We start from the raw sequence: 13,390 nt of genomic DNA on the forward strand, positions 1-13,390 counted from the left end.
ATTTGAACAGCGATCAGTTCCATTATTATTAAAATTAAATCTCAAATTTGATAAACATTTGTATGACGATCAGTCTCATTATTATTAAAATAGAATCTCATACTTGATCACCATTTGAACAATGATCAGTTCCATTATTATTAAAATTAAATCTCAAATTTGATAAACATTTGTATGACGATCAGTCTCATTATTATTAAAAATTGAATCTCACACTTGATCACCATTTGAACAATGATCAGTTCCATTATTATTAAAATTAAATCTCAAATTTGATAAACATTTGTATGACGATCAGTCCCATTATTATTAAAATTGAATCTCATACTTGATCATCATTTGAACAATGATCAGTTCCATTATTATTAAAATTAAATCTTCAATTTGATAAACATTTGTATGACGATCAGTCCCGTTATTATTAAAATTGAATCTCATACTTGATCACCATTTGAACAATGATCAGTTCCATTATTATTAAAATTAAATCTCAAATTTGACAAGCCATTTGCACAATGATCATAATGAATCAAATTTAAACTATAGAAATTGCAGGAAATTATGAAAATGAAACGTAATAAATGTGTTCAAAATATATAGATGAAAGTCAAGTTACTTAAATTTACAAGTATTTTAAGTTAATTTCAGAAAACACTTCTTAAAATTCTTCCAATATGTTTTTCAGTAGTGTTTTTTTTTTCAATTGCAGAGAAGTGATTTCCTAAATATGACAAAAATGTAGTATATTCATTTCTTTAAGTTTAAACAAAGTCTTCCTGATTAACAATATCTTGTTTTTTTTTTTTACATAAAAGACTACAATGACGATGCATAAAATGTTTTATTACCATGCAGATACAATCACACTAAAACACAAAATTGTAATTTACACAGAATCATAGATTTGTTTCCTTGGCGGTTTCTTTATTATCCGGGGTAATTTCTGATTCTTTTTCCTCGCCAAGTAGCCAATAAGTGGTCTGTTTTCCTTTGCCCTGGAAAGAAAAGAAATTGATGTTCCAGCCACAATTCATGAAATAAATGGAAAGAAGATTACAAGAACTGATATCAAATTTTCTGGATATATATTTATTACCTATTCACGGTGATACGTCTATCTATAGCATTTATTCTAAAAGCTAATAAATATAAATATTTTTTTTTGTAATAACAACTAGGAATTAATTTTAATATTAACATATGATCAAATCTTTATGATCTTAGAAAGCGTATGTAGTATGGCAGGTTAAAAAAATATAGTCTTATATCCTATCTTTTATTGCCGATTAAACGATATCATATGATCTTTAATAAATCTTTATCTATGAATTTATTTAGTGTTATTTGCTTACTGCATTTTAATTTAAGAATTCGTATGTGAAAATAATGCGAATATTCAAGTTCATTTGCAACATAAAGAGTATTTCAAACCAGCAGGAGTGGTCTTCAGGAATCGTTCTCGCTTATTCTCTAATAAAGATGCTATCCCAAAGAAAGCCTTGCGCGGCATTGGCATGCAATAGTTAAGAAATATTAACATTTGGCGTAAATTTAGTACTTTTATTGAATCTATCTTGTGATAATTGGCGAGTATTTTTGGTAATTGATCTTTATCAAAAATTTGGTACAAAACTACACTTAAAGTTACAAAATTACATATCATACATTTAAGTCCTTGCGTTTTTTTAGTTTCGCGTTTACAAGGTTTTAAAAGTAATGACCGACAAACGGCTAACCTCTTGTTGGATTTGGTTCAAGGTTTGGTAGGATCTATACTAAAGCTCTGAAATCCATTTACCGAATTTTACCTATCTAGCTCTCTTCATTTTGTAGTTATCACGATAATTTATATTCGATCAGCCGGACAGACACACTTCCTCTAAAACGGATTTTGCTCAAAATTTGATAGAAATCTAAAAATTTAGTTTTAAGCTTGTATATCAAATTTCATCAGTCTAGCTCAAAGCTTTTTGAGTTGTCTTTGTCACAGTCAGACAGAGGGACTTTTTTTAAAAATGTGTTTTTCTAATTCAGAAGCGTGGAAAAACGTGGAAATTTGTCAAAATCTCGCATACGATTTTTTTAGGGATTACAATACTTTCTCTATACTATTTATAGTAGAAAGTAAAAATTACTACAATTTTAAAGAAGGTAGATAACAAAAGAATAATCCATAATTCATCATTTAAAATAGCATGAATTCATACATTTGCAAAACATATTCTCTTGAATATTCGTGTAAACATTGTGTATTTGTAAATTCTAATTGTTGCAGTAATTCTTCTCAAAAATATAAATAAATTTTTAATTCCTACTTAAATGAAATGCTTGAATGCAATGATAAAATACATTAATAAGATTATTAGATAATTACCAGGTGACATGTAGATAAATGTTTTCGATTAGTCGAATTGTTAGTTGATTAGCCAAATTTCGATTAGTCAAAATTGTTTTAGATAATAGAAGTTTAGATAATAAGGTAAATGAATTAGCCACTTGCTTAATTTTCTAGGAGGAAAGCACATTGTATAAGCAAATCAAAATATTTTTTAGGAAAAATAAAAGAAGGATAATTAAAATTTATCAGGTAGCAAATATTTATACAAAATCGATACATGCATTTACCATTCATTTTTAATCTCAACTATAAATTCTGTGAATTTAATTTTAGAACATTTTTCTATGAAATAAGCGCTTCGAATTAAAACCGAAAATATATATTTTCACTGTTAAGAATATTCTTGTTCGGTAAATATCATAATCTAAATCTGTTCATAGACATTTAGCAGACGATTCCTTTTCAGACATTTTATAATTGCTACTATTTTTATTTCTGTTAAAATATTATTAAAAAGTAAAAGCAAACGATTTTTTTCTTTGATAAACATATTTTGTTAGTATTATTTCGCTTATTTTTTGTATAATAGCTGATGATCCATTGTAAACATGGGATCTGGCAATCCTTGTAAGATACGCTGTTATGTTGAATGAATAAATAAGCCGATGGAATTCTAAATTGCTTGGAGCATTATTTTAATTATAAGAATTTAAGATGCTCTGCAAGCTATAGTTTGAAGCTTAATAAAACGGTTAGTTTTCTAGAAAGCATGCAAAAATGCCTATAATTCTTGTCACATTAAAGAGTGGCAGATAGTGAATTTGGAAGTTTGAAAAACAGAGTTCAATAATAATGTAGTTAAATGTTAGAGCATCATAGTTCTTTTTGAAAAAAAAATGAAAAAATTGAAATAACTTTTTTCAGTACATTTCAGCTACACGATTATTAGTAGAATATGCTGTTTGATTAGCCGATTGTATCATTGAGATATTCCTTGAAACATTAACAATATTTCGGGATTTCTCATCCAGTTGTGACCATCGAATCTGTCGATTTCAAATATCTCTGCAATGTATTTGTAGAGGACTCACTCCCTACAGCTGGCTTGTATATCATGTTACTCCTTGTTAAATGAAAACTACAGAACTCTCAAAACACACGCTTATTTCACGAGGTATTTACAGAAATGAGCAACGCACAAAAACGAGTATATACACAAATGGACGTGAATACACACAGCGCCACCTACTCCCTAGACACTGTAATTTGCATCAATTTTTTTTTCATGTAATAACATATTTAGATAAAATCTATTTACTCCCTTGTTCTTTCCTACATAAAGATTACATTTTAACATAAAAGTCCCAAAACTGAAAAACATCTCGAAATTTTTCCAAGATAACATAAAATGTTCGACTAACCTTCATCTCAACTTCTCCTCTTAATTCCAGTTTGAATGTTTTAAATGTATCAAGTACTTCCTTGGTGCTGCTGCTGACGTGTATTTTTAATGCTGAAAATGTTAAAAAAATGTTAATCACAACTGGGAAACATTGCAAAGGCATTTTGTGATACATAAGAAATATTTTAAAATTTAGTAAACATTCTAAATTCTAGGGGAAAAAAACATGAATTTAATTTAATTTTAAATTATTAAAATAAACTATGTATGTTTTAAATTGGTTTTTGTCAAGAAACGCAGAAGAATAAATAGAATCAACGCAACACCTGCCAGTTACTTTTTACAGAAAAACAAATATTTTTTTCTGCAAAAAAATAATTTAATGCTATGATGTACCGTAATGTAATGTAAGTGCTTAATATTTCCTAATAACATATATTGCAGCATTTTTGAAATGTTTGAAACGCTATCTCTGTGTTATGGCAAAGGAAATAAGTCCTATAAATGCAAATATTTTTAAGCACTATTTTACCTATGATTTGTTTAAATGAAGATGTTCAAAAAATCTAATAAATAACCGATTCCACGTAAAACAATTTTCTGAAAAATAAGATCGTATTTAATTTCTTAATTTTATGTAAAATTTTCAAAAAAAAAAGCAATATTAATACGTTTTATTTCCCAAAGGGGAAAGCAAATATTATTTCTATCATTTTAAGTTATTGACAAAGAGAAATAATATTTACCTATAACCTATTTAAATAAAAATGTACGAATTATTTAATTGGTAAATAATTTCATATAAAATAGTAGTTTTTATTACGTTATAGTATGCGACCTTGTGTTGCACATATTAATCACAAACAAATTTTTTCAAAGAAATAAAATGAACATAAAAAGCTTTAATTTAAAATTTTTATTACAGTCAATCAAAGCTTTACAAACATTAAATTATTAGCAAGAAATTTTTACATAGAAAAAATAATCTTCTGGCATTTGGAGTCTCTAGCTATATTTATTTTTATATGTTTGTCAGTTGTATTTTTAATCGATGATATATCCAGCGCTATCGAATTTAAAATCTTTTTCATGTGTAATTTATTCGTAAAAAACTTTTTTTTATTATAAAATATTGTAATTTTATTATTGTTTACAGTTGTTTCTTTTCTTTGCTATACTTGTCTATTTGCATTTATGAGAAAATTATTTTTATTATCTGAAACACTTTTTTTAAATAAAATTATATTATCAAATAAAGCAGACGATTTTAACAACCTCCGATAGTGCATTTTTTTTCTATGAGTTTGAAATATTTGTTATATTAATCTAGTAAATTTTGTTCACAAATGCTAAAACCTAAAAAAAAAAAAAAAAAAAAAAAAAAAAAAAACGGTTTTAAGCTTATTTTGTGAGACACTTAATTAAATAATTAATTTTTCATTAATATAAAACTTGAAAATAAATTAAATTAGTAGTTTTCTTCATAATAATTTTTTCACCTAGAAATACCAAGCAATTAGTATTATTTTTAATTCTGTCGCATATCCTAAAATTGAAATGGTTTTTCAATGTTGTGAGTTCTACGTATTCTCTGCATTTGAACTTGATAGTACCAGTTTGAACTAGTCGGTCACATCAAGCTTTTCATCTCTTCAGTGGACTGAAAATGGCTAATTTATTTAAATTTGAAAAATATTAAAAATGATCTAGAAAATTGAAAGCATAGTAGTGCATACAATAATCATAATATATATAAAAAAAAGAGATACATGTGCTATTATTGATAAAATAAAAAGAAAAAAATTGCTTACGTAATCCATTCGATTCCATTCTTGATGCTGTATTTACGGTATCTCCAAATAAACAAAACCGTGGCATTTTCAGTCCTACAACACCAGCTGCACATGGTCCTAATATAAAAACAAAATATATGAAAGAGTTAAAGTTTCAAATTAAGAATTTTCTAACAAATAAAGACAAATGTCGATCACAAAATAATGTTGATGATTCATGAGCTGCTAAAGACCGCAATGATAAGAAGGGAACAAAGAAAAAGATTCGAAGTGCTACTCGTAAATGAAAAGAAAATGTTCCAACTCTATTTTAAAGTACAAAGCCATTTTGAAATGTTCAGGCATCAGCGCCCTATTTTATTCTTTGCTAATTGATTGGTATTTTGAAATATTTTTTAATAATCCGAAATTGCCAATATATATTTTTGTTAAATCACAGGAGTATGCATCTAACCAAAAGCAATATATGTTAATGAGTTTGACAATATTTATCTTGCATATTTTCATTTTACATGTCAACATTGAATTGTTCAATGAAGCAAGTCTTGAATGGATATCAAATCGACAAAATGTACCTGACTTAAAGGCCTTCATAAGTTGTTAATTCATCATAACACTAAGTTTCGTCATAACACTAAGTTTCGTTATAACACTAAGTTTCATCATAACAATAAGTTCATCATAACATTAAGTTTCACCATAACACTAAGTTTCATTATTCATTATAACATTAAGTTTCACCACAACACTAAGTTTCATAATTATCATAACACTAAGTTCATAATAACACTAAGTTTCATCATAACAATAAGTTCATCATAACATTAAGTTTTACCATAACACTAAGTTTCATAATTCATCATAACACTAAGTTCATAATAACATTAAGTTTTATCATAGCAATAAGTTCATCATAACATTAAGTTTCACCATAACACTAAGTTTCATAATTCATCATAACACTAAATTTCATCATAACAATAAGTTTTATCATAACAATAAGTTCATCATAACATTAAGTTTCACCATAACACTAAGTTTCATAATTCATCAAAACACTAAGTTTCATCATAACACTAAATTTCATAATTCATCATAATACTAAGTTTCATAATTCATCATAACAACTTAGTTAATTCATTACAACATTAAGTAAATTCATCACAATATTAAATTTATTCATCAAAACACTAAGTTTGATTCATTCATAACACTGAGTTTGATTCATTTATTACACTGAGTTTGCCTTCAATGTTAGTCTCAAAAAGTTAGTTTACTTTTGATTATTTCTCTGTCCTTATTATTTTATTCAAATCATTTTGTTCTTTTGTAACATTCGAGATTTTCAAGGAGTGTGATTCAGGTATAGTTCCAAAGCTATCCTTACTGAGATGATCAGCTACGTATAAACTCTTGTGCCGCATTGTGACATATAAAAATTTGAAATTCTGCTACAGTAACAATACCTGTTAGACTGAGCCTTTGGTCTTATTCTCGGGTACATACTTTAAAATATCTACATAACGAATTTCAGTCATATTTATTTATCATTATCTATGCTAAGCGCTCACATATCAACAGATTTATTTTTTGATAATCTTGAGCTTATCAGTTCCCCGTTTTGAAAAAGTTCGGAATGAGATGTTGAATTTTGCTGTAATTCTTTGACATTTTCTATGATCTAATCGATAGTGTGTTTTTTTGTTGAAAATTGATTTCGAATACTGGCTTATAAAATGTTATAAAATGAGACGAAAAATAATTAGGAATGTCTTGCCGTTTTGTTATTTTCGAATTTGATGAAGTAGAACACTTCATATAATTGAACAAATGAGAGTTTATAAAAGAGTAATTAATCCAGAATCTGAATAGATCACTGGCGGATGTAAAATTATTATAAATCTTATAAATAAGTTCAAATAAGGTGCATATGAAAGAATAAACTTATTTCATAAAGGTATTACGAAATTGCTCTGGCATAGCTCCATATTATTAATATCTGTTTAAAAACTGACCTTATCGCATTTTTCCTAATTTTTGATTCGCTACTTGATTTCATATAATTTTCAGGGGTTATGATCTTAATATGTAATGCAAAAATATTTTTAATATAATAAAAAGAATCTTAACAATCTAGACATAAAGCTTCATTCCGTGTTTGTTCAAAATAATTCCAGTGATAAAAGATGGATTGTTGAGAGATTTCAGTTGTTTTTGACTCGTGAACTTGATTTTGCAAAGCTACGCTATAACAGTTTCTGGAAATCATCCTCAGTTTTTTTCTCACTTATTTAATATTTTCAGTAACACTTACTAAAGCTACTTTACTGAGAATTTTTTAAACTAACCCAATGTAAATGAAAATTTGGAATCGGAAAACGCCGCAAATGCTTAATTTGTAAATTTTACAAGAGGACAACTGAATCGGCAAAAAGCCAATTTCAAAACAGTTTTGAAATGTTCTGCATTTTCTAGCATTTCTTTTGCACTTAAGAATCCCTCTTTCGAAACTGGATAGTATTTGTTGCATTTACCATGTCATGTGGTATCAACAACATAAATATATTGCAATATTTATGTCCTTTTCAACATAAACGTACATGTTTTGTAGACTTAGTATGTGTTAAAGAGAGAAGAGTCTTGTTGAGTCATGAAATGCGTCAAACATTTCCATCGTTTTACCGAATGGAAACTTCGAAATTTAATGTTCTTATGACAAAATCGGCAGTAAAAATAGTTAACAACAAAACATACAAAAATAAAATTTCACATATATCTCCTCATTCATGTAGTGTAATATTATTTGGCATTTTGACAAATAAAGTCCTTGATATTCTTTTACCTGAATGTATTCCAATTCTTAGCTTCAGTTGTTCTTTTGGGCGATGTTTGATTGTGAAACAAAGAACAGCATCAAGGAGGCTTAGTGACATCCTTGCGATTTCTCTGGCGTGTAGATTTCCATTTCGCACAGGCAGTCCTGACACGACCATGTATGCATCTCCAATAGTTTCTACCTGCAAATATAAAGCACTCGTAATTATATGCATTAAAAAAAACCGGTATCAATTAATCAACATGGAATGCGCTAATATTCTATTATTCTTGACACAATTATATATATAGAAAAGTAAGCCACCATTCAACCTTGGTATTCGGATTCTATAAAAACTTCATATTTCTAGCGAGGTCACTGGTTGGATATGATGAAGTTACCTCATCAAGAGAAGACTTCCAACCTCAGTCATTCACCATAGTCCACTACAGAACAAAAACTCCTCACATGCGCCAATCTTATGTCCGTTTCATCATTTCTAAAAATGTGTGTCAAGACTCCCAAAGAAAAGTTGATTAAATTGCAGAAAGCTCTAAATATTCTATAGGAAATCAGACAATGCAAGTTGATTCAAGTAGACACCTTCTAACAAGTCTTGAATTAAAAGTTTAAATCACTTCTTGATATTATAAATCACTATTTCCCCTAGGATATCCCATTTGTAAAAGTAGTGTGAAGCATTCTCACAGGATGTAATTAAACATTTTTACTGAAATTGTAAAAAAAAAAAAAAAAAAAAATGTATGCAAAATCTGTAGTAAGTTAAACGCTGTTCAGGAAATTACATCAATACCAAGAACCTTTAAAAGTGTTTGCCATTGTTTACTATTTAATTCAGCAATTTAATAAATTGGACATTATCTAAATATATATAAAACTATTGCTGAATAATGCTGAGTTTGTTAACTGTCATTTGGCAAGAGCTCGCATGTTCAGATTATTTACAATTTTACCACACCAAAAAAGCTGAACTAACGCCATTTTTTATCGTTTAAATAGTATAGTATCTTTTTCATGATATGATATGGTTCATCAAATTTGATTGATATGGCTAAATTAATCTTGTGAATAAACGATACATCTGATTTTGATGATCATTTCAATGTTATTAACATCATATCGACAGATTTTGATGAAATACATCTAACCGAAATAAGGGAAACAAAGTCATTTCAATTTTGATTTTTAAAAATCTTAAAATTATATATTTTTACTATATAACAATTACATATATATCTCACCGCTACTAGAAAATTATAGTTTTAGAAATTGTGGATTTAATTTTCAATAATTGATGAAAAATTAATTTTAGCCTTTTTGACAATTTAAATAATTAAAATTTACTTTTAGTAAATATTTCATTTAGAATTTCTTAATGCTAACATAAATGCGTAATTACAAGGTGAGCGAGCGGAACTTATTGGGATCACGTAGTAATCCAAAAAGAATCATAATGCGATTCTTGGCATTGATGAGCTAAACAGCCGATTTGTATAAATTGCCATAATTATATGCCTTAAAATGATATAAATTGGCTACAAAATAAGCCTTACCTTATAAACGTCAAAGTTTTCTATGATGGAATCAAAGCAAGTATAGAGATCATTTAATAAATCGATCACCTGAAACAAAGAAACATAATCTATTTTTGTAATATACCACATATTACTCAGTATAACCAAATATGTATAGTTTTATTTTATTTCATAAAATATGGGACACTTTTAGAAAAAAGCCAATTCTTTCATTTCTACTCATTTCAGATAATGTTAAGAATAAAAAATCCGTAATAAGACATATCATTCTTTTACCTGCATCGGCGTGCTTTGAGCTGATAGAGAAGTAAATCCAACAATGTCACTGAAGTAGATGGTGACGCCATCAAATGCTTCTGCTGTAACTGACTGTCCTGCGATAAGCTGGCTGGCAACTGATCTACAGAACGAAAAAGAAAGTTTTATTTTCAGCCATATTATAAATAACAAGTCAAATATAAAACCCATACAATTTTTTTTAAAAAGGTCACTATTTGATACCCATCCATAAATGATAACTAAGACTATTAGGTACTAAATGATATACGCAGCTTTGTCTGGGATTAAAATCCGTGTATGTGTAATTTTCTTGAAGTGCAAACTACTTTTCTACAGAATATTATAATACTTTTATCGTCTACGGAATTATTTGTAGTGCAACATCAATTTGAAGTATTAATATAACAAAATCCATTTATTATCTGCTTTTGTTTTAAGCTAAAATTAAAATATAAATTGAAGCAGACGATTTTAATAACCGCAAATAGTTGATTTTCTCCATAAATTTGAAATATTTGATACATTAGTCTAGCAAATTTTGTTCACAAATATTAAAATATAAAAATGGTTTAAAGAACATTTTGTGATTTCAGTTCCATTCTTTATATGAGCCATTAAGTAGTTTATAGCATCTACAAAACAAAACTGAGGAACAGAAGTTTTGAATAATAGAAATTTTTATTTCTTTTTAAGCTATATAAAGAGATGTTGCCAGTTTCTGAAATTATAAGCTTACTGAATGGAAACTGCTTTCAGTTCCATTCTTTATATGAGCCATTCAGTAGTTTATAGCATCTACAAAACAAAACTGAGAAATAGAAATTTGAATAATAGAAATTTTTATTTCTTTTTAAAGCTATATAAAGAAATGTTACCAGTTTCTGAAATTATAAGCTTACTGAATGGAAACTGCTTTCAGTTCCATTCTTTATATGAGCCATTAAGTAGTTTATAGCATCTACAAAACAAAATTGAGGAATAGAAGTTTCGAATAATAGAAATTTTTATTTCTTTTTAAGCTATATAAAGAGATGTTGCCAGTTTCTGAAATTATAAGCTTACTGAATGGAAACTGCTTTCAGTTCCATTCTTTATATGAGCTATTAAGTAGTTTATAGCATCTACAAAACAAAACTGAGGAACAGAAGCTTTGAATAATAGAAATTTTTATTTCTTTTTAAGCTATATAAAGAGATGTTGCCAGTTTCTGAAATTATAAGTTTACTGAATGGAACCTGCTTCCAGTTCCAATCTTCATATGAATCGTTAAGTAGTTTATAGCATCTACAAAACAATTTTGAATATTAGAATTTTTTTTTCTTTTTAAGCGATATAAAGAGATTTTTTTAGTTTTCCTTTACATTCCATATAAGTATCGATAAATTGAAATACCACCACATATTTTTAATTCATCTTAAAAAGTCTTTTGCTTGCTTCCTTATATAAATACTAGAATTACATATTTTTAAGTCGAAATAAAACAATATATGTAATATTCGGAAGTTTGCTCGAATCTAATACTTTATTAGTTAAAAATTATTTAATATTTTTTAAGGCTAATTTTTGCTCAAAATTCATAAGGGGAAAAAATACCGTTGTTATGCCTTGATAAATTTCCTAAACCAGAAAAAAGAGTAATCTCTACAGCATCCTCAATTTTTTGAATTTTCTATTTAAGATTTTCTGGAGTTTTCGGCCAAAATTCTTATATATTTGCATTTTTTAAAAAAGTTATTAAACGCGTAAAATTAAATATCATATTTAATTATTATAAAGTCACATTTCTATATCTCCTACTTTTCAAAAATATACATTTTTATAAAGATTCTGTGTCTTTAGAATTTTATTGTTGAGTTCGTGGAAAAATGGTTTATTTCGAATAAAGATATTCAACACGATTAAATGTATTTCCAAAGTTACCTTTACTAAAATTGTGACAAAGCTTGATTTTGATTTCCCGTAGAGTTTATAACTTCCTAGCGGAAAAAGAAAATTTCTTTTACTTACTTCGGCAACAGCTGGTAAAGAAGATTTTCCGCTTTCCTTTTTTCCTCCAGGTAATCAGCCGTTCTTTCTTCGACTAAGCTCTCCAGGTTGTTCGCGTATTGCTCCATGCGAGACAAAAGATTGTCCAAGATGTTGCCACTTTCATTTTCCCTGCAAAATAATAGAGAGAAAAACAATAATAATGCTGATACGGCAGACGAATTTCCATTTACTGATCTCAGAGAGTAATTGTCTAAATTAGTATGGCATCTTCCATAAATGGTGTAAAAGCTGTAATAATATATGAATGGAACTTCTAAGAATGGATTATGTATACTCGTTTTATGTTTAAATACTTTAACAAAAATAAGAATGTTTTAATATTTGTTTACAACTGCATACAGGCCAGTATGCCAAGTTTTTAAAAATTAAATTAATTTTCTTCTGTCATATATATCATCAAAATAAAAGGAAAAGATAACGATCCCTTCAAATAGTTACGCAATCTTCAAAAGCAGAAGTCTGCAATCTGATTATCTTATGTATTATGTATTGCGTAAAAAAACTATTAAATTTGTATATTAATTTCTGACAATTTTGATGTAGAAAATGATGAACTTTAAAATGAAATCACGCTTCCTATTTATTAAAAAAAAAAAAAACTTATACTTTTTGTATAAATTGCACCCATTAAAGTGCAGTATACTCAAATGTAAACATACGTTTTCCTTGCGGCGAGATCTTCTCTGTCCAAACGTTCACTCAAATTGAAATTCGTAATTAAAATCGATTTAAAAATAGTAGTGACATACGCACGCACACACACACACACACACACACACACACACACACACACAGTTTATGCTAAAAGAGAATATCAGCAATAATCTCCAAATGAAGTGAGAATATTATGAATCAGCAGACTTTAGCTTATTACTCTTTGCTATAACCCAGAATAAAAATAATGTATATACCATCACTAATTTTTTATTCTATTTTTTTTTTTTTGTCTTTCCTTTACTATGCAAGTCACCTTTTCGTTAATCTTTGTTTTCTTGTAGTCAGATTTTTTTATAAACATCTCAACACTCAAATCAAAATTAATCATTAAAATCGGTTTGAAACAAATCGTGATCTACTAACAGAAAAAAAAATGTACTGCCAAATGCAAATTAGAAAAAAAAAAGTTAATAAAAGGAAAATAGTAGAAATAAATTTCAT

At 27.6% G+C, this 13,390-nt stretch overlaps 1 protein-coding gene across 1 annotated transcript in view; it reads right to left on the reverse strand.

Annotated features, from left to right (window-relative positions):
* Positions 1–839: 839 nt before the first annotated feature.
* The window catches only part of LOC129957393 (atrial natriuretic peptide receptor 1-like), a 97,027-nt gene continuing 84,476 nt past the window's right edge, over positions 840–13,390 (reverse strand). Inside the window, exons 15-21 of the mRNA XM_056069694.1 lie at positions 12,191–12,340; positions 10,181–10,304; positions 9,923–9,991; positions 8,376–8,550; positions 5,552–5,650; positions 3,760–3,851; positions 840–995 (exon numbers count right to left, since the gene is read on the reverse strand). Of these exons, the coding sequence (XP_055925669.1) occupies positions 897–995; positions 3,760–3,851; positions 5,552–5,650; positions 8,376–8,550; positions 9,923–9,991; positions 10,181–10,304; positions 12,191–12,340 (808 nt within the window). The 3' untranslated portion in view covers positions 840–896. The remainder of the gene's footprint in view (positions 996–3,759; positions 3,852–5,551; positions 5,651–8,375; positions 8,551–9,922; positions 9,992–10,180; positions 10,305–12,190; positions 12,341–13,390) is intronic.

This window comes from Argiope bruennichi, chromosome 11 (genome assembly GCF_947563725.1).
Source record: "Argiope bruennichi chromosome 11, qqArgBrue1.1, whole genome shotgun sequence".
In the NCBI taxonomy this organism is placed as follows: Eukaryota; Metazoa; Arthropoda; class Arachnida; order Araneae; family Araneidae; genus Argiope; species Argiope bruennichi.